The sequence below is a fragment of the Anastrepha ludens genome, chromosome 6 (genome assembly GCF_028408465.1).
Source record: "Anastrepha ludens isolate Willacy chromosome 6, idAnaLude1.1, whole genome shotgun sequence".
Taxonomy (NCBI): domain Eukaryota; kingdom Metazoa; phylum Arthropoda; class Insecta; order Diptera; family Tephritidae; genus Anastrepha; species Anastrepha ludens.
In genome coordinates this window covers 20,879,851-20,907,812 of record NC_071502.1, presented here as the reverse complement: position 1 = coordinate 20,907,812, position 27,962 = coordinate 20,879,851, and the positions used below count along the sequence as shown (strand labels likewise).

Sequence of the window (27,962 nt, the reverse complement as noted above, 5' to 3'; positions counted from 1 at the left end):
GTACTTGGAAAATGCCGTTCATCCACCATCCCATTCCATTTTCGCTAAATACATTTTTCAAATCAAGTAAGTGGATGGTCTACTCCTGAAATATAAAAATATTCACACTACACATTTTATATACAGATTTTATTTGGTACTTTTATAGTTCAGCTGTGGAAATTGAGGAACATTTTGTTTATAAGTAAATAAGTCTCTCCATATTTTCTTAGCAATTACACAAATATTAGTATCGTAAGTATTTTACTTTAAAGTATGGATACACTCAATCAATATATTAATAATCTCGGTTTCAGTAAATATTAGTGGATATGTGATGTATTTAGGTTGCATGTGTAGTAATGTTGAAGTTTGTTAAAAATTCTTCTTAACTATTGTACAGAGAAAGAAACGACATTACATCCAGACCTAATCGTATTTTCATTTATGTCACATAAATGCATTTTCATATTGGATAGATAATCAAGTTCGGTTAAGACTAAACCTTATTTTAAGGCATGGCAGTGTATTCATTCAAGCTTCACGGTTCATCATATGTTCCCTTTACTAGCACGTCGCAGAATTGGTCGCTCTCCCAGCGAAAAAGCACGACTCCGCACCTGAAAACGTTCCGCAAGCCAACGTTGACAGCTTTCACAAGAACAGTTAGGGTTCTTGGTGGGTCCCACGTGATGACCTGGCTTTCGCGCCGTACTAACTACCGCACCAAACTTTTTTGCCTTTTGCAAATGCTCCACAGTATAACCGGCGTAGGTGGTGGAAGCTTCGCTTACAGCGGGACTCGCATGCTTCATTTCGAAACGTCGCGCAATCATTGGCGACTGATGGAACGTCGCAGCTGAAGTGGTGGTTGGAGGAGCTTCACTGCCGCTTTTTTGAAATAATGGTGAAATCTCGCCGGCCACTGCTAGTGGTGAAGCACAACTACTTCGATCTGCTGGCGAAGAAGTGCCGTGTGTTGAAAGATTATCGCGCGTCTCGCTTTTCCACCGTTGCAAGCGTGGTTGGTAGTCTGCATAAAGCAATTGCGCATGCGGTGGCGAAACTACCACATCTGCAGCTGTTGTAGTTGCTGGCATTTCATGTGATGGCGATTGTAAGGAAGCATGCCTTTGCTGCGGAAGACTTGGCGACGTAGATGGACCGAAAAACTGCAAAAACCCGGGACGATTTCGTGGGAAATGTGATGTTTGTTGCAGGTATGCAGGCGAAGTACGTACCCCCGATGCACCGGGGTATGTGTAATAGATGTCAGACGTCTCGGAAAAGTTCTCAGATTCGGTTGGTAATGTATCGTGGCGCGAAACGGGCGTGGCAAATGGTGAGTTACCTTGTGAGCTCACTTCGGATATCGGTTGTAAGAAAGGTGACTGCATATGCCCGCGCACTGGTGAACCTGCTAAAGTTTGGCGTTGTCCACTTGGCGGCTCTTCTGTAGAAGATGTGCGTGACCAAAAGCACTCCATTTGCTTAATACGCAAACGATCGGTTGTGTTTTCATATTCGAAACTATCCGATTTTGCCAAAGAATACATTTCTTCTTGATCCTCAGCCTCCTTCCACGAGGAATCGGCTCCATATTCGGCTTGGGATGAGGTGACAACACTTGAGGCAATGCTGCTGCAAGTGGCATCACGCACCGTCGAACGAGACGAGTTCGGATAGTTTGAACTGATGGCATCGTCACTGGGTTGACGCATGTACTTTTGACGAAGTGCTGCCAATTTTGCGGCACGTTGATCGCCAATGTGTTTGCGAAAGAGTAACTGCTTAGATTCGGATACCTCCTCCGCAGTGCTGGATTTGGTGATGGCATGTCCGAGATGTAGATCGGCGACATTCTGGGATTGCTGGGTATGCGGCGGCGCGACTGGTTCCGCTGATGGTGGCGGTTTTTGCAGACGGCGTGGAAGTGTTTGTCCGGTGATGCGTTTATGTTTGAGTAGAAGCTGTTCGTTATCAAATACGGTCTGTGGTGTGGAAGTTGACTCCAAATCATGATGTTTACTTGCATCTTCATCATCATCGTTCGAGGCATTCGAACTTGCCGATGCCTCGGCATCAGCATCAGCATGATCGTTCTCGTCTTCTCCTTCACCTTCCTCTTCCTCATCTTCAGATCCAGTGCAGTAAACGTCGATGTGCACAGTGCGTGGTTTTTTCAATGGTTCACTAGAACTCGACTTTTGTTTGGAGGCGAGTGCGTGTTGTTGTTGTTGGTAGCGTGTCTGTTCCGGCACTGTTGGTATCCGCGACATTGAGGCAGATTTGAATGTATGCGATGGGGATGTTAAAAACGAAGGCTGGATGGATTCATAGATTCAAAGTAAACATTTTTTAATAATGCAAATAATAAAAATATTATATTTCGTCAGTTGCGCTTTCCTAAGTAGAGATGGGTACAGTAAAATATATATTAAACAAAACAAAAAAACAAAAACTGAATGTTTTCTGAGTAAATCCGTTTTGTCATTGGTTTTAATTTGATTCTTATAAGTTACTGACTGAGAACCAAAACCCTCTCTCTTTCAAGAGTAATAAAATTAAAATTAATTTATTTTCAATTGCCAAATATTTGCAAAAAATATTTTTAAAATAGTTTTTTTTTGGTTCTATTACTGGTGAAATTTCATCGATTTTCACGAAAACAGAGTGGAACAAAAGAAGAAACGATTTTGAGATAAGTTAATGGACATACCGGACATAAGTTGCGCATGTCTGAGTCAATTCAGGAGTAAACTACAATAGAGCTACAATATCCAGAATGTAATTTTGCCATTGGCTACCGGATAACTTCAGAGCCTTGTCAACCAAATTTACACCTAAATCCCAGCAAAGCAATATCTGACAAGCTACCCTCACTAAGCAGAGCAGATGTGCGACTTTTAACAGGATTACAGGTCCCTGCAGCCCGAAGTATCATTTAAATAATATTGGGCTATCTGAGACCAATGTCTGCCGCTCTTACGAAATGGACATAGAAAGCTCAGAATATGTGCTTTGTGAAAGGCCTGAATTAGGTAGACAAAGCCTTCACCACCTTGGTAGTACCGTAGAATCTCCATGCAACAACAAACCTTTGGGTTTGTGCTAAAACTTTTAAAAAGCCTAAAACTCAAGGGTTACAAAAATACGCCTTGCACAATAGATCAACTCTGGTCGCAGTGCATAATGGCATTCTAATAATGATAATACACCTAAGCTCTTTTGTTTAAGTATTATCCTGCAACGATACAGTTATTAGAATTTATTTGAAGAGCCAAATAGCCATTACAAGTCTAGACTCTGTCAATACTTCTTTCAAGACACATAGCGATATAAATTAAATATAACTCTGAACGAGCTGAATATATGATCGCATAATTAAGATAGACAGATAGATTTCTACGAGGTTTGCACTTCAACCTTATGGTATTTTGTCTTTGGAGTCTCCTGCGATTGTTCCCATAAACGACAAGAATCAGTGGGTCATAGCCCGATCATATGCAGATGATTACGCAGTCTGCAGTAGCCTGCGATAAAGCCCGTCAACATTCTCAGTTTATCCTTGGGGAGAGTTGTAAGTCTTTTAAGCCCACCAATTTCACCCTCCCAATAAAGATTTCGCCTAAAGTAGCCCCGTCGTTTGGTACCAGCAGACCTCCACTCCTTACACTCTTCACTCCTAAGCTTCTTCTTGATGGTGTATTGTCCCATAGCAAGAAAAGGCTCGGGTTCTATTAATTGCGAGGCCGCAGTCTCTCTCGCCAATGCGTGCGCTACTTCGTTGCCAGGTAAACCCCTGTGTCCCCTAGTAGATAGTAGTAGTTTCTAGCTGTTAGTGATAGCGCTTCGCATAATTAAGTCCCTTCTTTTTTTACAATATTTTTCGTGCTAAATTTTTCATCATTTGTTTGTTCGTCATTATAAAGAATTTACAGGAAATTTAACGGATTTCCTACCATTTCATTTGTTTTAGTTTTTAGTCACCTTTCTTTTATTGATATGGGCGACACCACCTACAGGTGGCATTAAAAATTTATTAAGATTTAGATTAGGTTAGCTTCCACGCAGAAATGGGTCCTGCTACTAGATCAACTTGTAGGTTAACTTGAGATGAGATCTGCATCTTTTCGATTTTTTTTTATTGAAAACTAGGCTTATGCCATTTTACGAATAGGGTCGATAAAAAATATATTGTGGCCCTTTGCCCCACATCTCACATCTTTGCCTTTAAAATAACTACGTTCGTACCCCCATCTCTACTTAGGAACAACTTTTGATTTAGCCACACATACGTAGCTATATGTATATAACAATCTATGTATGTGTATGAGTGCGATGGTTTCAATAGGTGCCTTCGATTAGCCGTGCGTTAACGAGTAGCGCATAGGTGAAGCAACTGGTGTAAATAAAAATATATGGGTAGCACTGGAAAAGAGCTACCAGAAATTATATTTGTTTGGAAGCACTTAGGGAGTTTAGTAAGCTCCGAGTTTACACATAGAGACATCTGGAAGGGAGTCACTGGAAATTTTTGTTTGATGTTTCATTCGCGGTCACACGAGTCAAATTGTTTTCAACAACATTCGTTGCTTTTGGCGTTTACTTCTTTTAGTTTGACAATACGAATAAGAAGCACAAAGCGTGTCGCCTCTTCCTCGTTCGTCCTTCTCCCACGAACAAAATATTTCTCTTCCAAATGTTTCCCTGTGTAAATCGGGACTAAGATCGCGTTCATATGGGAAATATTTGTTGCTTCAACTTGTCACTTGTGATACTCGTGGTCTTTTAACCCCTTTACGTTCTCGCTCTTCTCAATGTTGTTTTTGGCTGTAGAGTAAAAACTAAATAACTGCAAGTAACGAAGCCGCCGTGCGTGCACGCGACAAGTAACAAAAGTTTCGCTGTATCAACGAGTTCTTTTGAAACTGGCCAAACATCCGAAAAACAATTTGGCAGCACTGAAAATAGTATTACAATAAGTTATACCAGTTTCATGATGTATAACCATACTCGCAGGCGACGACTCTTGCTCGATAACTTTATTGTTGCGTTCACAAGCAAATTTTTCGTCAAGCGAGCAGAGCCCGAATATAGTGAAAAGAGATGTTGCGAATCGAAGGCGTCTATTGTTGTTTCTTTCCTTAGTCTACGCTAGTCGCTCTCTGACAAGCAACGAAGGTAACAACTTACCATAAATGAGTGTGCCTCGTCCACATAAGAATCGCCGCTGAGATGGCTGCTAGGCGCCTGAAGTAATCCTTCCGCAGTGGCACGACGCTGCTCATATGATTTACGTTCTTTCTGTGACTGTTGCTGTTGTTGCTGCACAGTTCGCCGATCAATCGGACTACGACTATTGGCGAAGCGACGCCGTTCATATTCACGTTCACGCTCTTCAAAGTATTTAGTTTCCGTATCGCTTGTCTGTGAGAAAGCATCGCGGAGTGCTAATACTTTGCCTAAAGCGGCAAAATCCTTCGAGCCAGTAGATATTGTAGAATCAATAGACTAACGAATTAGAAAGCAATAACCCATAACATAAAATAGATTTTAAACAAAAACAAAACTAGGAATTACGGTAACGCAGAGTGGTTGAGGAGCAAAACTTCTTACTTGTACACAAAAATTGTAATCATTGAGATGTTCATACTTTCACAAACTACAACACGAAACGACAGCATTTCCTCGAATTAAAACTATACTACGACTCATATGAAACTATTGTCTTTACTTTTTGTGCCAAATGCGAATGAACTCCCCACGTAAGTGCAAAATCATCATCAGTTCAGTGGATAAGTATTCTCTCGTACCAACAGCGAGCCAATTTTTGTGGGCACGTTTTGCCAATGAGGCGAAAATTAAAAATAGCATTGCGAAATTGTTAAAAAAAAAACCAAAAAAAAAAAACCAAAAAACAAAAAAAACAACAAACAGACAAAAACAAAGTCCAAAAATCATTTATTGTCTTCAAGTGATTGCTGAACGAACTGAGCGTATAATTAATTATATACGAAACGGGGTGGTGAATTCCAATATGCAAAAGTGTGGGATTCGCTTAGACAGCGTGGAGATTAAAGCGGATAAATCGCAAAAATGCACACAAATTCGCGTGTTGCTGCTTAAGTAAATCGATGGATGGCAAAAGCGCGTATGCCACCCACTGATTAAAATAAAAACTATGTAAACCAGCAGTCAGTTTACAGGTTACACCGTGCGACAAAAGTCAGCTATTTTTTGTGTTATCCAGGACAAATTCGTTCAATGCATGAAACTGCATATTTTTGTAACTACGTTTTTTTTAAATAACTCGAAAGTTTCAAAGGGAGAACCCCTAACTTTATTGCATACGAAGAATTATATATTAGAACATTTCAGAGATATTCAAAGATAAACAATAATTTTCAAAGGTTCGTTTCAAGAGAAGTAAAAAAAAAATTTTCTTTTTTAAGCTGCATATATCCTCTCTCGTTTGACATCCAAATTGATATCATGAAGTGAGTTTAAGTAGGTAGGTAGGCAGGTGAAATGGTTGAAGTACCACCCTGGCACTCCACAATTAGCACTAAAGCACCGACACGTCCCTACGACAGTCGGTTCTATGTAACCGGAACGGCCCGGATTTATATCCGGCCAAGGACTGTCACTACAGCAGCATTCTTCGTATATGCATGGGAAATGTTTATGCTGCTACAACAACAACAACATCAACTACACCGTTTTTATATCATTATGAGACCTCCAAAGCTCAGTTATCTACAGCCAGCAAGAGCTATTGATGGAATTTGGATCGGCGCACTGCCCCAGACAGTTGAAGAAATTAGCACCCAGTAACCCTAATCGTCTAGCTGCCAAACCCGGACACTCACAGAGAAAGTGCACCCTTCTTCTCTGAATGCTCCCCTCACAGCTTCTGCAAAGGGGTATACCATTTAAGTTAAACCTAAATTTTCCGCGCGTGTGCTAATTGTCCAATGGCCGGTAAACACAGCTACGAGTAGGTAAATTGAATGGCGTGGAGACCCCAGGACTTTCTGGGTCTTCCGTCTATTGTACTGGGGCCACAAGGTTTTCGAAATAGCACATGAATGAAATGGAGCTCCATCTTTTCTGCGCTTTTTTGAGAAATAATTTCTGCAATTCCCCTTTAACAACAGTCAGGGGTATGCCGATGACCGGGCAGGAAGTCTCTGAAACCACTTCAGTTCCCTTCTTGGCAAGCTAACTAGTAATTTCATTTCCCTCTATGTGCCTATGTGCTGGAACCCAGATCAGAGAAATGTTACCTGTACACCCAAGAGATTTGATTTCCCCCCTTACAAAAGTTGATTAGTTTGGATCTGCATCAGGACGTCGTCAGAGCCTTGAGCGCGGGTTGGCTATCAGAAAAATGTTAATTCTCCCTCGCTATATATCCTCTTTCGTTTGATATCTAAATATATTGATCTCATGAAGCGAGTATAAGTATTTAACCCTCCGTTGAACATCCGAGTCTGGCCAGACTGGTTTTTTCGACTTTGGATGTGAAATTTTCAAGCGCTTTAAAAAATTTAAGTGATGAGGAAATGCAAAACTGAGTGTTCAGATTTGCTAAATAAAATATATAGTTTCATGTGCATATGAATCTCTTCCTGGATAACTTTTACTGTCGCACTGTGTTATAGAAGGTATTCAGTGAAAAAAATAAAAATAAAAAACATACAAAGCCTGCAGCTACAGTAATTACTCCTCAACGACTCTTTGGATACCTTGAAGGCGTTGCCCTTTTAATTACCCTTTGAGGTAAAACAGTGTACGACGCCGTTGTATTGAATACGAATGGATCAGCCTCTTTCTCGGGTATAAAGTCCGTAGCCGTAGCCGTTACGTGTGTCGTCGCTCTCCCTCTTCCTCCTCCTCCTCCTCCTGCTCCACTGCTCGCAAAGTCTTCATTTGCCGCTGAGGCAAAAGCTGCGCTAGATGCTGCATCTGCAGGTAAGAAGTCTGCAACGGCTGAGACGACTATATTACAGGTACTGCGGCAACGCGTACCATAGAGTGCACCCGTTGCAACGCCAGCAACATTCGGACCGCCGCTTGCGGTTTGCGGTTGGCGCTGATAGGGTCGTTGGCGTTGTTTAGAAGCATTCGAACCACTAAATGCGGAATCGCCGCCACCCAAATCAGCATTGGTTGAAGAGGTTGTCGAACGGAAGCTTTCGTGAGGCTGTTGGTGCCACCGTCGAGTGTGTTGTGCGGTCTGTGAATACAAGCAATGTGCATATGTAGGTATGTTTGTGTGTGTGTTTGTATTGTATATATGTACGCAGACATGTGTACTCGCTCACCTTTAGCGGTGTGGATTGACGTGAGCCCCGACTAGCGAATGAATTTCGTTTGTGCAGTGTCGACGACGAAGAATCGTCAATATCGACGTCATCATCCGGCGGCACGGGCGAGTCAAATGTGGACCACTTGTATACCACGCGCACAGGATTAGTAGGATCGTTTGAGCTGAATTCGCGTTGTACTTTCTCACCGGCGCGGGCGAATGTTAGCTGGGCGCGTACTGTCCACTCTGCGGTCAATTCATGTGGCTGCGGTGGCTGAGTGGTTCCAGTGGCGCCGCTTGTTGTGGCTTGAGGCCGCCGTTGTTCATGCCGAAATTCTTGCGAATCACTAATGCCTGCCGCACTTTGTTTGTCGTCGCGGTCAGCGGTTGTCGTGGGCGGCGTTTTGCGAGGCGGCTCACCGGCATCACTCATTTCAGATGACAGAAGATCACCGGCAAAAGCGCATTTGTGTGTGGAACTGTGACTGTGTTGCTTAAGTCAGCCAATAACTGCGTTGTTATACTAACTTTTTTTGTTTTTTTTTTTTGCATTGAATGTTTTCACTACTCACAAATAATGACGTTGCGTTACACGTCTATCAAATCGTTTTCGAACACACATTTATTGCGTTTAAAGTAACTTATTTTCATTTGAAATATTTGGTATCCGATAAATCACAACTAATGTAGATAAATACTGGAAATTACACAGATGCCGATGCTAGAATTGTTTTTATATTCTTTTTGATTTGTATATTATTAGTATTTGATTTGTATATTATAGTATTACATATCGAAAACACTATATAGTTTACGAAAAAAAGTATAACCTACCATTTCTGGCGTAAAAATTTTATGAATATGAAAAAAGGGAGACGTTTAACAGTTTTCAAGATATAATACAGTCCGGTTCACTTGATTAGAGGCACTAATGTTTATGAAAAAATGGAAGAAAATGTTTATTAAAGCAGCCGTATTTGATCTACTAGTCGCGAAAAAGGACAAATCGATATCTTAGCCTCAGAGGAACTTTCACATCGCCAAATTGCCAAAAAAAATTGGTCGAAGTCCAAACGTTTAAGATCTTTACGTGAAAGAAGTTGCCTCCTATGGTAAGAACTAAAAAGGCAAAACTGCGATGGCTTTAACACCGAAAGCAACCCGAAAAATCCTTAGGATTTCATCAAAGTCCGCCCCTCCAATAGCAAAAATTAAAGAAATGTGCAAATGTTGCTGTCAGCAAATCCACCGCTCGAAGGGCTGTTCTAAAAGCGCCGCATCTGAAGCATAAAAAATTACAAAAAAAACCAGCTTTAAGTAAAGAACGCCACCTCCCTTTTGCAAAAGACCACATGGGCTTGGCGTTTTTTTAGAAATAACGGTCCCAGTGAATGGAAAAAGTAGTATTTAGTGGTGACGAAAAGAAGTTCAATCTGGCTGGGCCGGATGGATACAATTACTATTTCCATGACTTAAGAAAGTAGGAAACGATCTGGAGTCGACATCACAGCCGTGAAGGTGGTGTTATGGTATGCGGAGCAATATCGCACTGTGGCGCGTTCGAATTGAAAATAGTTGACTTCAAAATGACGGAAAACAGCTATAAAGCTCTTTGGAATCATCTTTTCGCGAGATTCGTGAAACATTTGGAGCTTTAATTGGGTTCCTTAACAAGATAATGCACCTGTACACACGTCAAGTATGGGCATTGGATTGCATTCCAAAACCTTGAAACTTTAGCATTGGTACCGTATTCCCAGATCTCAATATTATTGAAAATCTATACGGGTGGCTTGCTCATAAATCTATGAGTATGCGCAACAAAGTAAGAAACACCGGCCAAATTAGGCATCACAGTACCTCCAGTTATAGCGGCAGGCTAATCACCTACTCTGTCAGAAGTCAAATAGATTATCGTTACCAACGCGAGGCCCTATGCCTCCGAGAGGAGTGAACAAGGAGGAAAAAAATCTCCAGTTTACTTCTTCTCCTTGTTAATTGGCGAGATAACCGTTTATTTCTCTTGCTAACCAGTGCCAGTTGGACACACCAAGTGAAGTCAAGTCCTTCTCCACCTGATCTTTCCAACGCAGAGTAGGCCTTCCTCTTCCTTTGCTACCCCCACAGCTGGTCCGGCATCGAATACTTTAAGAGTCAGAGCATTTGTATCCATTCGGACGACATGTCCCAGCCAACGTAGTCGCTGGATCTTCATTTGCTGCGCCATGTCTATGTCGTCGTAAAGCTCATACAGCTTATTGTTACATCGTCTACGATACTCGAAGTTGCTAACGTGCAAAGGTCAAAAACTATCCGCAGAAACTTTCTCTCAAATACTCCAAGTGACATCTGATGTGCAACAGCTCTGAACTAATGCGGAAGCGGTTCCAGAGTGGGCGACGATGGAGGGAGAGTTTTTTTGTCCCTGGGGATACCATTGCTGCGACGGCAGCGTAGAAGATACATTCCATAAAAAAAAACACAAACAAAAAATTGTCAAAAATACTGATCCAATTCGTCAAAGCATCAAATAATAGAACAAGTTTTTTCGAATAGCGGTCACCTCTCGGCAGACAATGGCAAACCTCCGAGTGTATTTCTGCCATGACAAAGCTCCTCACAAAAACTATTTGCCGTTCGGAGTCGGCTTAAAACCGTAAGTCCCTCCATTTGGTGGGTCCCCAACATCAAGACGAACACCACAACTACGAGGAGAAGCTCGGCGAAACACCTAGAAAGGGTGCAAGCGCTGTCTACGAACTGCCGACAAATTATAAACGTCAAGTACTCAAGACGGTATAATATTATCGCAACATTTTCCGATATTTTTTCTTTGCTGCAGATGCAAAAGAAACTATCGATAGCGCATAACCTCCATACGCCCATGTGGGAGAAACATGGGAGCATGCCCACTGGTATGACGGCGCAAAGACATTAGAAGACGAGCCTGTAGCATGAAGCTGTCTACAAATATGGTGTACCCAGACGTGAGTGAATAGTATTGGTCTATTTCATGGACGTCGTTCTGGGCTCTCTCGGAGGAATGCATAAAGTAGTTCGAGGGAGAATATCAGCCTAGAAATCCAACGTAGAATCTCTCTTGCCAACAATTGCTACTTTGGACTAACCAAACTAACACTCTACAATGCTCTCATCATGCCCGTCCTAACATATGGCGCAGAAGCGTGGACGATGACAACATCCGATGAAGCGACGGTTGGAGAGAAAGATTCTGCGTAAGATTTTTGGACCTTTGCACGTTGGAAACGGCGAATATCGCAGGCGATGGAACGATGAACTGTATGAGCTTTACGACGACATAGACATAGCGCAGCGAATAAAGATCCGTCCAGCGGCTACGTCAGTTGGGTCTTGTCGTCCGAATGGATACAAAAGCTCCGGCTCTGAAAGTATTCCAATTAAGAAGAAGAAGTTCCGGGAAGGAAGTCCCCCCCCCCAGAAAAGAAGGAGGGATTATTTTAGTGGCTACACCAATTGATGCAGTTGACGATGATCGCTGTAGGTGCGAAGGTATTTTGAACCCTACCTTACCCATCAAAAAATAAAAAAAAAGTGTAAGCGCCAATTATTTATCTATTCTTAGTTCGCCAAAGTGACAGAGTTCAGCGGACCTCTGGTAAGCCTACGGAAGCATTCAGTTTATATCGGGCCATCTCTTGACCTACAAACTCAACTAAACAACGAACAACATAGACCTCAGTAATTTATTTTCCGTTGAATTGAGTAAAAGTTCTTTACATACTTAGCAGGAATTTCAGTGACTAACGGTTTACATACGCACAAAACCACAACAAGAAAAACGACGAATATGAAATTTCGTAAAGTACGAGTATTTTTTGCCAAACACGCAGTCCGTCCGTCCACTCGTTATTCGTCCATGATAATGTGTTTAAAAATATTACAAAATTCTTTTCATTTCTTTTTTTTTGTCACTTTTTACAGTAGCAACGTTTGACAGCTGCCAGCCACAGTTTTCAGTTTTTACTGTTGCTGCAAAAACACTCTCATTTTTTAAAATAGTTTTCTTTTATAAATTTATTATTGCAATGTAAGATTTTTATTTTTAAGTATTCGTCCGAAATCGAAATATTTATGTATTGTACTATGGCTGGCAAGCGAGCGGAATGGGCACACACAACAGCGGTAAACATAAAATAAAGGCTAAAAATGTTTTTATTAGCTATTCTACGTAAATTGTCGTATTCGCGCAGTCATCCATCGGTTTCGCTATTGCATTTTTAGATCTCACAAATTTATTTACATTACAGGTGCAAAAGATTCTTCAAATAATGGATTCGAGGGCGAGCGGTGAAGTAGGTGGTGTGGGTTGGCTCTGGCGATTAGACTTTTGAGGTCGCATATAAAAATAAGTCTCATCAACAACATATGCGAATATGAGTACATACATACGCACACACAGGTGAGTATGTTTGTATGCAAGAATAAAATACAATAAAAGTCAGCGCAAAACGTGTTTTCATGTGACCGATCAAAAGTTCGATCGTTTTATAAGGATCGACGGAAGTGCATCCTGTGTATTTCAATTTTTAAATTTTGTTGTTTTTTAGCACACATTACATAAGAACGCGTATGCCAACTATGCGATTATGCGAATTTTTGTAATTTTATATCGAATAGAAGGCGCAAATTTTGCTTATTGCGCAATATTGAACAATTTTTCTTTTAATTTTTTTTTCCTATTGAACAAATTTTATTTTTTTTTTCTGTTATAGAAAAGTACAAAAAAATTTAATACATTTTGCATTACTAATAAAAATGTACCACTTCCTCGAATTTGCACACAATTTCGATTAGAAACGAATATAATTACAAAAAGAAAATAGAAAATTTTTTTATTTAAAATTTATAAAACGCTCGCGCTTATACGAATTTAACTTTGATGCAGCTGCCGGTAACATCGTTTGCAGTGATTGAGTATAATTCAATCTGTATTTCGATGTTCTATTCTGACACAGTAGGTGTTTTTGCAATTGCGTGCGTGTGTGTGTGTGACTTTTTAATTTTATTTATTTATTTATGTAGATGCTGCTACACAACATTACGCACAAAACGCATTTAAACGCATAAGACAACGCACAACACGGACATGAAAAAAACGTTCTCAACAACACCACGGCACGAACACAACTGTCCGCTCCGATCAGCTACACCAGCCAGCGAGCAAAGGGACACCGCAGCAAGCACGCGAAAAGCGCCGTGAAAATCTTAGATTTTACAATAGAAAATTTCTTCTCAATATCATCTGAGTATGTGTGAAGAAAATTGTTGTATTTATGCTCGTAAACACGCCCAAAGAGCGCAATGTATGTACGTAGCGTGGTTTCCCCAGTGTCAGTTTGAAGAGAGAAAATTTTGCATGCTAAAAAGCAGATCTCAAATGAAAAAACTGAGAGAAAGATTTGATTTCTTGTTTTTTTCTTTTTAAATATTCAGGTTGCAAAAGAAGATTTGATTGCAATTATAAGGGAAAGGAAAGGATAAGGACAAAGTGAAAGTGAAGCTGAAGTAATATTTGTATACTAAAGTAGGCCAAAAGTTTGCAGAATAAAAAGAAAGGGTTCTCTTAACTTTTCTGTGCCGATTCCATCCTACGATGCTCGCAGCCACTTATTAAATTTAATATCATTAACGGATAGACGAACGCTCAGATTCGTATATTTTCGCTTTTGTTGCGGATAAGATTGATTGCTCTTTTCGTATAAATTTTATGCATACAAATTTTAATGTTCTCTGCACATATTTCCGTAATTGTCAAGGCCTATCAAGTTGCCATATGAACTACTTGAAATTTACGAAAATTCTTCTTCTTGATAGGCGCGTTAACCACTTAAGCGATTTTGACCGAGTTTACCGAAGCGCACCAGTCATTTCTTTTTCGTGCTAACCGGCGCCAGTTGGACATACCAAGTGAAGCCAAGTTCTTCTTCTCCTGATCTTTCCAACGCATAGGAGGCCATCCTCTTCCTCTACTAACACCCGAACTGGTACCGCATCGAATACTTTCAGAGCAGGAGAGTTTGTATCCATTCGGACGACATGACCTAGCCAACGTAGCCGCTGGATCTTTGGTCCATCGCCTACGATGTTGGCCGTCACCGCAAAGGTCCAAAAATCTTTTCTCATCTCTAACTGTGATATTCTTAACTTTTTAGGCCACTTATAGACTCCTGCTTCGTAGTGATGAATCTAAGTTTCGTATACAGTAAGTCAGTCTGGTTAATCAGAACGCCCATACGAGACTTTGCTTCAAATGGATTTTAAAGGATTCCTATGCGTGTAAGCTGATGGATAGGCGCTATGCTGATGGACAGGCGCTGCTTACTTTAGTGGGTCCCCTTAAACGAAATGTGTAGGTCTAGCGCATGAGCCAAGATTGAGTATAGTCGTGCATTTGTAACTGCATACCCAGAAGCACCAAATGTCTAAATGAAATAGTAGTAGTCGCGAATATAAACTACTTGACTTCTTCCGAGAATTTTCTCGCAACTCTCATGCCGTATGAATACCGCAGGCGGTGGATCAATATGCAGTGTGAGCTTTACGACCACATATAGATGCCAGCTTGTCCGAGAGAAAAAAACTGTGCAGCGAGCTATTTTGAACCCTCGCAAGATACTTTAAAGGACCAAAGAAGATAATCACTTTAATATTTTTGAAGCGCCATTTACTTGTATACATATACTGGGGGTTTGGCCGAGCTCCTCCTACTATTTGTGGCGTACGTCTTGATGTTTTTTCACAAGTAAGGGGCCCACAGTTTTATTCCGCCTGCGAATGGCAGATGGATTTTTATGAGGAGCTTTTTCATGCATTTTCGTGTTCAAATATTTACGCAAAGTATAAACATTTCTGGTACTCGGTAGTCACACTTGCAGTGAAACAACATAGAAGTGTGAAAATATTGTAATAAAAATAAAAGTACACAATAAAATTACAAAAAACAAACAAAACAAACATGAAAAAAGGAAAAAAATGTCCGTTTTGTAACAAATGAGTTTTTTGGAGGCAGAGAATTTTGTTTCATCTAAAACAAGAATGAATGAGGAGTGATGAATATTTTGGAATTTCAAACATTGTGACAATTAGTCCGACCCAATCTTTTACCACCTTTGCCAGTACAACCGACCTTAAGCACCATCAAATATTGGCTTCCAAGTCTTCAATCGTAGCTCGTTTATAGGTAAAAGCCACTAATTTTATGTACCTCACAAAAAGTAGTTCAACGGAGTCAAATCATATGACCTCAGCGGCCAATTGGCAGGCCTATATCTTGAGTTTATTCGGTACGCATAAGCTAATTTCACAGAGGTGATGATTTCACGTTGATTTGAGCTTTGAACTCCAAACAGAGAATTTCTCTTATCAACAAGTGCTACTTCGGACTAAGGCCTCTCTCGACGAACAAAACTAACATTCTACAAGGCTCTCGTCATGCCCGTCCTACGTACGTTGGCAACGGCGAACATCGCGAGCGGCGGAACTATGAACTGATCCAGCGACTACGTTGGCTGGGTCATGTCGTCCGAATGGATACAAACGCTGCGGCTCTGAAAGTATTCGATGCGGCATCAGCTGTGGTGGTAGCATAGGAAGAGGAAGGCCTCCTATGCGTTGGAAAGATTAGGTGGAGAAGGAGTTGGCGTCACTGGGTGTGTCCAACTGGCGCACGAGAAGGAAACGGCTAAGCGATTATCGCGCCAATCAAGAAGAAGTAGATGATTTCACGTTATGTAAGGCATATTGGCATTTAGACGATTAGTAGTAGTCGCCGTAGCCGAATAGGTTGGCGCGTGACTACCATTCGGGAGTGTGTAGGTTCGTGCATGAAACACCAAAAGGTAAAAAAATGTTCTAATAGCGCTTGCCCCTCGGCAGACAACGGCAAACCGCCATGAAAAATCTACTCACAAAAACCATTTGCCGTTCGGAGTCAGCTTAAAACTGTGGATCGCTCCATTTGTGGAACAACATCAAGACGGACGCCACAAATAGGAGGAAGAGCTCGGTCAAACACCTAACAGAAAGAAATGTACGCACCAATTAATTATTTATTTTTATTGGTCTGAAGACCCGAAAAGCCGCGAATTATTTTCTATAATGTTCACTATTGGTCTCTCATAAAGACCAATGAGGACCTTCACAAGCAAATCGGATGTCTTCACGAAGAGCCTTTCGAAAATTTGCTGGTTTTTACAGATGAAAGGGTTTTATAGGTCAAAAAACGCTCGTAATTTGAACAGCGGGAATACCATAGAAATTAGTGAATGCATTTGTTAGGCGTAGTGCAGTAGAGCTAATAAAATCGAAACTTCGTATGAAAGTATTTTAATTTTATGAGAATTGTAAAATTGTGCCGACAATAGTAAAGTATACTTTTTGTTTAATTACACTTAGATGTAGGTCACATGGCGAAGGGAGCGCAAACCGCCACCACCACAATGTGGTCGGCAAAACTGAGCTACTATACAAGCATAAGAACGGGCCACAAACTAAACGCAGTGGGTCATATGAATACATGCAACAACTATGAATGTACATAGGTATGTATATGTATATGTACGGATGCAGTTTTTGATATGTAAAGTGCATACATATCTACGTGCTGTGCAGCATTCTCGGCAATATTCCACACGGCAAGTGAAAGCGATGCACCGCAGAGTTACTGAAAACAATTGCAGCATATCATAAAAAATACGAATAAACATCAATGAACAGTTGCCAGATGCCTTCGGTTCTAGCATATTTACATATTTAAATATGTATGCATACATACATGCATACATATATGAGAACAAATGTTTAGCTCTAGCAACAGATACTGCAGCAGAGGCAGAGTCAATCAAATGAACTCATAGTACGACAATGGCTGGCATGTTGCGCACTCTATCACTGATATGTTGCAGGGAAAATTAAACTAAGGTTTTTAATTTATTTACAATATTCGTCGATTTTACGATCTTAAGGCGTCCCGGTGGTCTAGAACTTTCAAACTTCGAAAGTATAGGCTTTTATGAATATACTGTGAAATTTTTGGAAGGATATTCCCAGTATTTTCGATTCTACAGCCGTTCTAGCAGGTTTGATTCGGTTTGTTAAATGGATTTCTTTCAATTCATGTTGTACCCAAATATCAAGCTTCTTTACTAGTCCAAGACTTTTTATATGCACGCAAAGTTACATGACGATCCAATTCGATTAAAGCCCTGATAACGTCTTGACCTGAACGTGGCTCATCTTTAAGTGAAAAATCTGCAGAACGGAATTTGATAAACCAATTTCGACACTGTCTTTCTTTTAAAGCTTTATCACCATACAAATCACGCAACTTTTTAGCAACCTTCTCTGCACTTTGTCCTTTATGGAAATAATAAAGTAAAATATGACGAAAATGCTCTTTTGTGGGCTCTATATTAAAATTGACGCCAAACAAACAAATATATACAAAATTACGCGCACTTTTTTCTAAAGCAAACTAAAAATTAAAATAAATAGTCTCAAGCTGTTCAAAACACTTATTAACGCCGTCTATATGTAAAATCGGAAATTACTTTCCGGAAAACACAATAGTACCTCAAATTTTCGAGCTCTAGACCACCCAGGGATCGCCTTAATACATACGAAGATCATTTAAAAAAAAAATGTTTTTTCGACATAGTCCCAATTTAGGCTTATACGAGTACACTTCATCCGAAGCTGTTTTAGTTTGTTGATCCCTTCCGAATAATAAGATTTGTCCAAGTCTGAAGAAAAAGCCATTAGTTTGTTTCTGCAATCACCTGATCGTTCGAATAAAAAAATTTCCCCTCAACCATTTCTTCAAATTGGGGAATAAATAAATAGTAGTCAAAAGGAGTCAAGCCTAGAGAATAGGAGGGATGTGAAACAAGTTGGAACCCTGTTTCCATTCATTTTGCGACCACTACTGCTAAAGCGTGAACTGGTGCGCTCTGGTGATGGACTGCGTCGATTCAAACGATTGCCAAACACAGAGAAATAAACTAATCTGGCTGGAAATTGGTGTGTGTTCTTCCAAGAAATTCTATTAACTAGACAAAGAACTCTAACTTCTCGTTAATCTGATAATCAAGAGACCCTAAAAGCAAGCAATGAATGCCTGTCAAAATCCATACAAACTGCATTGCCATGAAATATGCGTGAAATTTCTTATGTATCTCACGGCAAAGTAGTGCGCAGTTCACGGCGAGAAAATACCGCAACATGGCAGCAACATGATGACAGCAACATGAAGCCAGCAACATTTTTTCACACTTATTTAAATGCATCATTTAAAATTGAGCGAAAACTGGCGGCTCGCTTGCGAGGCATTTCTCTTGAATTCGAATATTTCGAAGATTTGACATTTTTAAGTGAAACGTCTTCGCAAAGAGTGTAAGTAATTTTTCTGTATATGTATTTTTGTGTATTAATTTGTTTAAAAACTATTTTCATACCAAAATTTGCTAATTGCTTCTGGTGCTCCACTTGATTGTGAAAAGAGGAAGAAGATTTTTACTTTTACTGTTGTGTTGCTGCAGCCTCTAATGATCACTACGAGGAGCTGAAAACTGTAAAAGCATATTTCTCCCAATAACATTTTTCAAGTCGATTGGACAATGATAAACTCTTTCAGAATTGAAAAAAGAAATCCAAACCCTATTCCTGACGCTACAATGGCCTTAAACTCTTTGTACGATATATGAAGATCAAATTTTAAAGCTTGAAGACGTCATAATTGCTTAGACGTGTAAAATTTCACACTAATTCTTTGCTCAACTAATTCCGACATGCTGAAATTCACAGAATTCGGGTTAACTGAGTTGGGGTTGGTACTGCGCCAAAATAAACTAGTCTCGCATCTGTCTAAAGACGGTCACAGACTGTGCAAGGAATACAGACAAGTGGACCAACAAAAGTTGGGTAAGTCGGTGGTATTTTTTTTAAATTTTTTTTTTTTATTTTTTTTTTTTTTTAATTGTAAAATGCCATTATTTTTTTTGTTTTTTCTTTGAAAATTTTAAAATGCCACAGCAGGGAATGCGTTAATCAATGCTTTACTGCTTTCGACGTCAACTCAAGCCCGTGGAAATTTTCAATGACCAAACTGACTCTCCATCTCTTAAGATTATTTGTAAGTGGCATCAAAGACTTCACACTGGACATTTTTCTGTGAAGGACGAGCCTCGAGAAGGACGGCCAAAATCGTCGACCGACGAGATAAGTGTTGCTTTGGTGAAGTGAAAAACTGGCGGAAGTGCACGAATGACACAGGAAATGAAAGGTAGTGAATTGCGCTTGAATGCTGTGGCAGTATTGGGAATATTGCACAATGATTTGCAATACACAAAGAAATCTGCTCGATGGGTTCCACATATTTTGAATCAGAGCCAAAAGAAGTAAAGTGTAAAATTTGCTCAATAGTTTTTAAGAAGCTTCAAAAACAGAGAGTTTCGCAACTTTAATATGATCATAATAGGTGACGTAGCTTTGTTTTTTTGAGTATGAGCCGGAAACTAAATGACAGTCATGGAGGCGGAAAGGAGCAAATCCACCTGTGAAAGCGAGGCAGCAAATGTCAGCAACAAAAGTGATAATCTCGGTTTTTTTTCACCGGAGCAGCAAATATTTGCTACTATTCCGTTCGATGCTTCTCATACAGTAACTGCCAAATGATACTCGTATACTGCAAACTGTTTACCAAAATTGTGCGAAAATTTACTTGGAAAAAAAAAACGAAAAACGAGGAACGAGCTGAAATGATATGTAACCTCATTACGTTTTTTTTTTGGCATTGCGAAAATTCGCCCATCGCCATATTCTGCGAACCTGATGCCGTGTAATTCTGGTTATTTACAAAAATTAAGAAAAAATTGAGAGGACAATTCGTTGGCAGCAATGAAGCGATAATAAATGCGGTTAATACTGAACTTAAGAAGCTGCAAAAGTGGGACTCTTTTCAGGATTTACGATTAAAAAATATTTATATTGAAATTAATGGTGATTATTTGGAGACGATAAAAAATAATGAGGATTAAAGATAAAGCAAAATGTTTTCCTTTTTTCCGGAATCATAATCTGATAAAAAACAATGAAGATTAAAAATAAATAAACAAAATGTTTTCTTTTTCTAAAAAAAATGTTTTTCTTTTTTTCAATTCAATACACCAAACTTTCGTCATCCCCCTCGTATATACATACATATAAGAATATGTGCGTATGTATGGCCAATTTGCCGTCATCTAATTAGAGTAGCTAAATTTAATTCCGCTGCCAAAATTTAAAAGAGAACACTTCTTCTACCTCATCATAATCAGGACAGATTTTCTCAATCTTTCAACATTTTTATATTTCATTCTACATAATTAAATTTTTATTTTTCCTTCTCTCATTTTGTTTTTTATATAAAAATAACCCAAGTGAAAATAAAACCAAAAATTTATTGGAATACACAAACTGAGGCTTGTGCAAAATTTATGTGCACATCGCGATGCTGATGCGTACACCAACCAACACAGCCCTGGCGATCGACCAAGGTCTGTGTGCTTCGCGGCGGAAAAAATAGCTCGCTTTCAGTTTGTGTGTGTTTTTCTTTGGCGATCGCACACACCAAATTCATGCAAATTAAAATGATGGAGCTAACCAATTAGCCCAATTTTCACCAGGTGGCAACAACGGAGAGCAGCGTGCAAAAAAAATGCATATGCATTGCTGCTCATTATTTTTGGAAAAACAGAAAATTTTTCGAAGCTTTTTATTTACGGGTGAATGCAACGTGAAAAAATAGTTTGGTGGCAAACTGGAATTATCCAGGTGAAGTTCATCTATTGAACAAACTTCTGTGGGACAACGCTAATAATAATAACAAACTATTTTCTTTTATTTTACAAGGATTTCTTTGCTGTTTGGCAAAGGATAAGTATTCATTCAATAGTACTCTTTCTGCTCTACAAAACTATGTTAATTCTATTTTTGAGTTATTTAATTTTTTATTAGTTTTGAGGCTTAGAAATGCAGTACCCAGGAGGAAAAAATCAGCATTTTCGACACCTGCTCTTCTTTGCTTTTCATCGGGGCTAAAAAGCTGCCGAAGCGGGCTGGGATGCATTTTCAACGTGTGAGGAGACGGTCTCATAGGCGTGTTTACAGCACGAAAATGGTTTGCAGAGTTCAAAAATGGCGACTTTGACGTCGACGGTTATGAATTGGCGGAAAAAATGTGCTGCGATCAAAAACCGATTCTCACTCACCTCCATTCAATGGGATTCATCGCAAAATTGGGTTAAATGTTAATGGTTGTAAAGGGTTAAGGTATGGCCCTTTAGCACTGTGACCATATTGATCTATTGTGCACCTTATGCTGTCTATTGACTGTTAAGTATGCTTATGAATTGTACCAGCTCCTTCTGAGGGAGAGATTGAAGGTCTTCAGCTATAAGCATGAACTTGTTTAAAAACTTTTTCCTTCTATGCGTCAAACCCGGACATTCGATAATGAGATGTTCTATAGACTCCTCATCTTCGCAAATTGGGAGCCTGGGTGCTTCAAGAGCTCAACGAAGAAAACAAAAGAAGGCGCCTTCAAATTGCTTCACAGCATCGCGCCCGCCATTGAGCAACACGCAATCATAAACAGCGCTTTTTGTACCGAATCGTCGCGGAAGATGAGAAATGGTGCCCATACATCAATATGAAGCAAAGAAAGGAGTGGGTGGCTACAGGAGACACGCCAAAGTCGAGAGTCCAGCCGGGACTCGGAGAGCATGGTGCACTTGGAAATGCTTGCAAAGAATACCGAGGTCAACAAGGAGCTCTACGTTGCCTAACTACACCGCGTGTATGAGACTATTCGACTGAAAAGACCTGATCGACATGAATAAACCATACTCCTTCACAACAACGCCAGGCCCCATGTTGCACAAGCCGTCAAAGCCGCGCTCCAAGAGCTCGAATGGATGTCCTTCAGGATGCGCCGTATTCTCTGGAGCTTGCACCGACCGATTACCATCTTTTCCGTTCCCTGTCAAACATATGCAGGGCGTTGCCCTCGATAACAGAGAAATCCTTAAAAACTGGTTGAACAACTTCTTTAACACCAGACCAGGCGTTTTTTTGGTGAGACAACGTCAACAAATTGGACGAGAGGTGGGAAGAAACGGCAACAAGCAACGGCGAATATAAATATAATTGATTGGCTTATTCATATAATTATTGTTTTTTGTTTAAATAAAAGTAGAAAAATAGATGCGAACTTTCTCTCAACGTTACAAAGAGAAGAATATAGCAAATTTTGAGTGAAGATGCGAATTTAAAATATCAAATATAGCTAACCGAAGCTTACTCCACCCTACAAAGCGCTAGTCTCGATAATCATACCTTCTGCTCAAATATGAACGAGACGTTATCAATAAAACGGTCCGCGGATGACATATGGCAAAAATAAATTTTTTGTTTTTTGGTAGGACTGTTATAAGCTCACATGGCAAATTTCAGCGTGATATGTCACATAGTTTGTTTTCTGTGCTACTGTAAACAAGTCAAGCTCGAGTGTGTTCTTCGAATTCTCTTTTATGACTTCAATTGTCTCAAAATGTTTTCCACGGAGCGGCAACTTGAGCTTGGGAAACAGGAAAAAGTCACATGGAGCCATATCAGGCGAATACGGTGCTTGCGGAACGATATTAACATTATTTTTGTTCAAATAATCGCGAACAAGACGTGCTGTGTGAGCTGGTGCATTATCGTGATGGGACTTGTTGTCCCACAATTTCTTCTTTTTAAGACGAATGTTCTAGCGCAAACGCTTTAAAACGTCTAAATAATATTCAGCGTTAACCGATTTTGCGATTTGTGCGATTTTCAAGCACAATTTCCTTTACTTTTCCGATGTTTTCGTCGTTTACTGATGTTGCTGGACGACGTTCATGAGGCAAGTTTTCAACCGATGTACGGCCCTCTTTGAACGATTTGTACCACTGGAAAACACGTGCACGCGAAGGCGTATGAAGCCGAAATTTTGTTGGAATAACAAAATTTCAAACAAATTCTTTGTTCAACTTGAATTTCCATCGTTAAATTCGAAGAACACACTCGAGCTTGACTTGTTTACAGTAGCACAGAAAACAAACTATGTGACATATCACGCTGAAATTTGCCATATAAGCTTATAACAGTCCTACCAAAAAACAAAAAATTTATTTTTGCCATATTTTATTGATAACGTCTCGTTCATATTTGAGCAGAAGGTAAGTTCTGCGCCAATGAATGGCAATCCATAATTTTTAGCGATAAAAAAAATATAATCTCGATAGGCTTGATGGTTATCAGAAGTATTGGCGAAATATTCGAAAGCTACGGTGTTTGTCGTCGTCACCGCCGAAACTTCCCCAGTGACTCTCTTATGGCCTGGCGTGTTTTAGCTACCGTGGCAATACTCCATTTTTTTTAATTTCGCATAAAATGTACGCAGAATACTACGTTGAGGTCTTGGATAATGTTTTATTGCATTTTGTCGAATAATTTCACGGTGAGTCTTGTACGTATCTACAGTGCAATGCTTCAATCCACGGCGGTAAGCGTACCAAGGAGTTTCTGGCGTCGAAAAATATTCCTGTGTCCTACAGTGACCCGCAGTTGGTCCACACCAAAACCCAATAGAGAACCTCTGGAGTATTCTTATCAAGCAAGTTTATAAAGGCCTATTCCACCTTGAAAAAGCTATTCAATAGGAATGGGAAAACATTGTACTTAGTGTCCTTCAGTCACTCGTGAATTCGATGTCACGACGACTAGTAACAGTTAAAATAAAAAACGGAGAACATAGAAGATTTTTGGACCTTTGCACATTAGCGATTAGCGCAGGCGATGGAACAATGTGCTGTATGAGCTTCACGACGATATAGATCCAAAGGTGTGTCCAATTGGCGCCGGTGACCACGAGAAAAAAAAGCTAGCGCGATTTATTATACTCGGCCAAAATCGCGCAAGCAATTATCGCGCCAATCAAGAAGAAGAAGAAGAAGAACTTCAGCTTCGGCCATTTTCGACCACAAAATTTCAGTTCGGTTCGGGTGGGTTCGGCCTTAAAATCCGATATTCAATCGTTCTCTATGCATTTTCTTCCATATAACGAATATTTGAAACATTTTTATATGGAGAGAATTCAGAAGACCGCCAGCAAAAACAAAAAAATCAATAATCAACGCTATTAGCTACAACAAACTGGAATTTTATGTAACAAAATTCAATGGGGTATAATCCTGCAATTTTTTTAAGAATTTTTACAGTTTGAAATTTTTGCTAAAACTTTAAGAAAAAAAATTGTTTATTATATTATAATTTGCGCAACGTTTGAAAGTTGGATTTATTTTTGTAGGAAAATGAACTATAAAATTTTGGTTTTTTTTTTGTCACAACTTGTCAATAAGTTCCGGTGATATAGTTATTAAATGCACTGTATATGAGGCTTGACAGCATATCTTAAGACTTATAGGAAGTTTAGGAGTCTTTTTGGAGTCTTAGAATAAGATTTTAAGAACATAGTAGGGTATTGTTGAAAAGCCCTTACGGTGATGGCTGAGCTACACGGATGGCTGAGCGGACGATGCTACACGGATCGAAATTAATGAATCTAACCCTGCTATGACAACCAGACAATTCAAAAATGAGGTACTTATAAATTCTCTCGGTACTAAAGCTGCAATTAGTGGTGCCGCACCATAACGCCATAACCATAACCATAGCAGTCAGCTGGCATCACTGTAAAGTATTATACGTGCCATAGCCATAACCGTTGCCGTATGTATCTATTGAACCGTTACCGTAAGCATATTTCCGATACAAAATTTGAATATTAGAAATGAACGACGAAAAATTAATTGGCTTAGTGCAAATTATTCGTGTTTTATGACAAAAATTGCACCACTACGCACCACTAATTGCCACTTTAGTACCGCGAGAATTTATAAGTACCTCATGTTTTGATCATCTGACTGGCAAAGCAGAAATATATTCATTAATTTTGATCCGCGTAGCATCGCCCGCTAGCCCGAATGAACTTTCGTTATCGGTTTATGTTTTTTAAAATGCGAAGAATTTCGACTTAATAATCGGAAAATAAGTATACGTTTCTGATAAGATTCTGAAATACGTATTTACCTGCTTCTTCCCTTCATTTAAAAAAAAATATCACTCGATCAGCAAATAATGCAAAACATCAAACACGATAACCAATCCAAAAACATATTTAAAAAGAAATGTTGCCCACTTACCTCCTGCAAGGCCTTCTTATCGGGTACTTTATTATTCTGTAGTGTACGTATCACATTCTTTGCTCCATCTACCACAGCGGCCTCTATGCGTAAGCGGTGCCGCAACTCCTCGATACGCTCTTCGAGCGTCGTCTCCAGCCGCTGCGGCTGACCACCATTCTCGCCATCACCACTGGCCGCAATAGCTGCCTGCACGGATAACTTATGAGCATGCTCCTTGTTTTGCTTCACTTTGAGGATGCGTAACCGCAAGAATTCAATTTTCGCCTTTGAATCAGCCAACATTTGTTGCGCCTCGGCCAAGAGCTTCTTGTCGCGTCCATGATGGCCATTGGCCAATGACTGTATCATATTCTCAGCGCCATTCTTCACTTTCATTTCGATATTCAATTGCTTCTCGAGTGAGATGAGCATCTTGTCGTTCGCTGAAAGCTGTTCGTGGCCACCACCAATAAGCCCGCCATTGCCGCCGCTCAAGCTAGCGCTGCTGACACTGCCACCTAAGGTGGAGGTTGGCGTGGATAAATTGGAAGAATATCCATCTGAAAGATAAACAGGCGCATGATAGATTTCCAAAGAGGCAAATTAAAAGTACGTATGTATATATGTATGGGAGTTCCATAATTGTAAAACGGATCAAATATTGGATTGTACTGCTAAGTCCCAATTTACACAGGAAAACATTTGGAAAGGAAATATTTTGTTCGTGCAAGAAGGACGAACGGAGAAGAGAGAAGGGTTTTGTTTCCCGTACTGGCGACACGCTGTGAGCTTCTTTTTCGTATTGTTAAACTTAAAGAAGTCAAGCGTCACTAGCTGTACTCAGTCGCTGGGCTACCACTTGCGGCCTCCGAGTCAACTCTGACAAAACGAAGCTAGTGCTATTTACCAGAAAATATAAACATCCACCCTTGCGACTCCCTAAATTTAACACTAAACCTACCATGGACGTGCCAAATGACCCATTTTAAACTTTTTGTCAGAAGTTCTTAGAAATAACATTATTAAATCGTCGTTTGCCTTCACGACTTTTATTAAAAAATACATCGAATGTATTTTTCAAAATTTATTCTTCTCTTGCTAATTGTTTTACCGAGAAATATATGTGATCTTAATAATATATATAATATTTTTAAGACGGGTCATTTGACCCACTTTGGTAGGAATAGGAATACATAAAATATCGGTAGGTTTAGTGTTAACTGCCACGTTCTCCCGCTTTCATCGGAAGTTAGGTATATTGGAGAGATACTTGACTCCAAACTCCATTGGAAGCTACACATTGAAAATCGGGTAAAGAAGGCCAGTACAGCCTTCTGCTCCTGCAAATCTATGTTCGGTAAAAAATGGAGACTCAAGCCACAGTTCGTGCTGTGGATGTACAACGCAGTGGCTTTGCCAATTTTAACGTATGGATTGGTGGGAAGCTCTTCGGAAGGGCTATAATATCACTAAACTGCTGCCGTGAATGTCGTTTTGCACCTGCTTCCTATCAACTTTCACTTCGCAGCTCAAAGTGGAATCAGGTTAAAGGACGTTGGCCTATGGAGGCAATCTCTCAAGGGACATGGTAGAATTTTCGGTCAGTTTACACTGTATTTCTCAGAACTTCGAACAGATCTCTCTATCCGCAAACTGGAGTTGAAGGGTCGTGCTAGGGCAATCTTTCCAAATAGGCAGTATTGGATATGAGGGGAAAATCTGCACCGAAGCTTGCACCTCTGTCTTCACTGACGGTTCCAGTATTGGATCGAGGGGAAAATCTGCACCGAAGCTTGCACCTCTGCCTTCACTGACTGGTCCAAGATGGAATCGGGAGTCGGAGCAGAGGTTTTCTCCAATTTATCGATCTCCTTTAAACTGCCGAATACTGCTAGTGTTTTTCAAGCAGAAAGAAGACCTTGCGATCCTGCAGGCATGCAAAATGCTTAGGGAATGCGAGAGCGAGGTAGATATTAACATTTTCGCCGATAGTCAAGCCGCGAACAAAGCTCTGACGACGCCATGGTGAAGAACGAAACTAGTAAACTCTTGTAAGGAGGAGATCATATCTATTGGGTGTGCAGGTGGCATTTCTCTGGGTTCCAGGACATAGAACAATAGAGGGAAATGAAATTGTAGATGAGTTTGTCAGGAAGGAGACTGGATTGGCCTCACAGAATTCCTACCCAGTCATCGGCATCCACCTGACTCTTGTTAAAGGAGAACTGCACAATTATTTCTCAGGAAAGCGCAGAAAAGGGGGAGCTCCTTTCTTGAACTCAGAAAGCCCTTTGGGCTCCTCGCAATTCAGTTTCCAAACTCGTACCTTTGTTTACCGGTCACTGGACGATCGGCACACACGCGAAAAAGCTAGGGTTACC

The 27,962-nt window shown here is 40.1% G+C and overlaps 2 protein-coding genes and 2 long non-coding RNA genes across 14 annotated transcripts in view; 2 read left to right on the top strand and 2 right to left on the bottom strand.

Moving 5' to 3' along the window:
- The window catches only part of LOC128868364 (serine/threonine-protein kinase N), a 165,100-nt gene that overhangs the window by 38,037 nt on the left and 99,101 nt on the right, over positions 1-27,962 (bottom strand). For all 9 annotated transcript variants that reach the window (XM_054110369.1, XM_054110368.1, XM_054110367.1 and 6 more), the window contains one exon: positions 25,600-26,141. In XM_054110369.1, coding sequence (XP_053966344.1) covers positions 25,600-26,141 — 542 coding nt within the window. The remainder of the gene's footprint in view (positions 1-25,599; positions 26,142-27,962) is intronic.
- On the bottom strand, positions 111-13,731 carry LOC128868367 (uncharacterized). 2 transcript variants are annotated; one of them, XM_054110379.1, is made up of 6 exons: positions 13,382-13,731; positions 9,128-9,221; positions 8,310-8,974; positions 7,757-8,221; positions 5,176-5,493; positions 111-2,303 (listed from the first exon to the last, which is right to left on the bottom strand). In XM_054110379.1, the coding sequence occupies exons 3-6, from the start codon at positions 8,724-8,726 to the stop codon at positions 531-533; spliced, it is 2,973 nt and encodes a 990-aa protein (XP_053966354.1). In that variant the 5' UTR covers positions 8,727-8,974; positions 9,128-9,221; positions 13,382-13,731; the 3' UTR covers positions 111-530. The 2 variants fall into 2 exon arrangements, with proteins under 2 accessions (XP_053966354.1, XP_053966353.1); XM_054110378.1 differs by lacking the exon at positions 9,128-9,221.
- Positions 12,371-16,799, top strand: LOC128868371 (uncharacterized). Of its 2 annotated transcripts, none has more exons than XR_008455106.1 (3): positions 12,371-12,457; positions 12,583-12,734; positions 16,730-16,799. It is a non-coding gene; the product is annotated as an uncharacterized LOC128868371 (long non-coding RNA). The 2 variants fall into 2 exon arrangements; XR_008455105.1 differs by lacking the exon at positions 16,730-16,799 and adding an exon at positions 13,358-13,441.
- LOC128868370 (uncharacterized) lies at positions 18,639-19,452 on the top strand. Its single transcript, XR_008455104.1, has 4 exons — positions 18,639-18,724; positions 18,832-18,902; positions 18,966-19,252; positions 19,364-19,452. It is a non-coding gene; the product is annotated as an uncharacterized LOC128868370 (long non-coding RNA).

Coding starts and splice junctions, on each gene's coding strand:
- LOC128868367 (XM_054110379.1), bottom strand. CDS start 8,726: ATGAGTGATGCCGGTGAGCCGCCTCGCAAAACGCCGCCCACGACAACC. Junction 8,222..8,309: donor GTCAATCCACACCGCTAAAG/GTGAGCGAGTAC, acceptor TTGTATTCACAG/ACCGCACAACACACTCGACG. Junction 5,494..7,756: donor ACACTGTTTTACCTCAAAGG/GTAATTAAAAGG, acceptor CTAATTCGTTAG/TCTATTGATTCTACAATATC.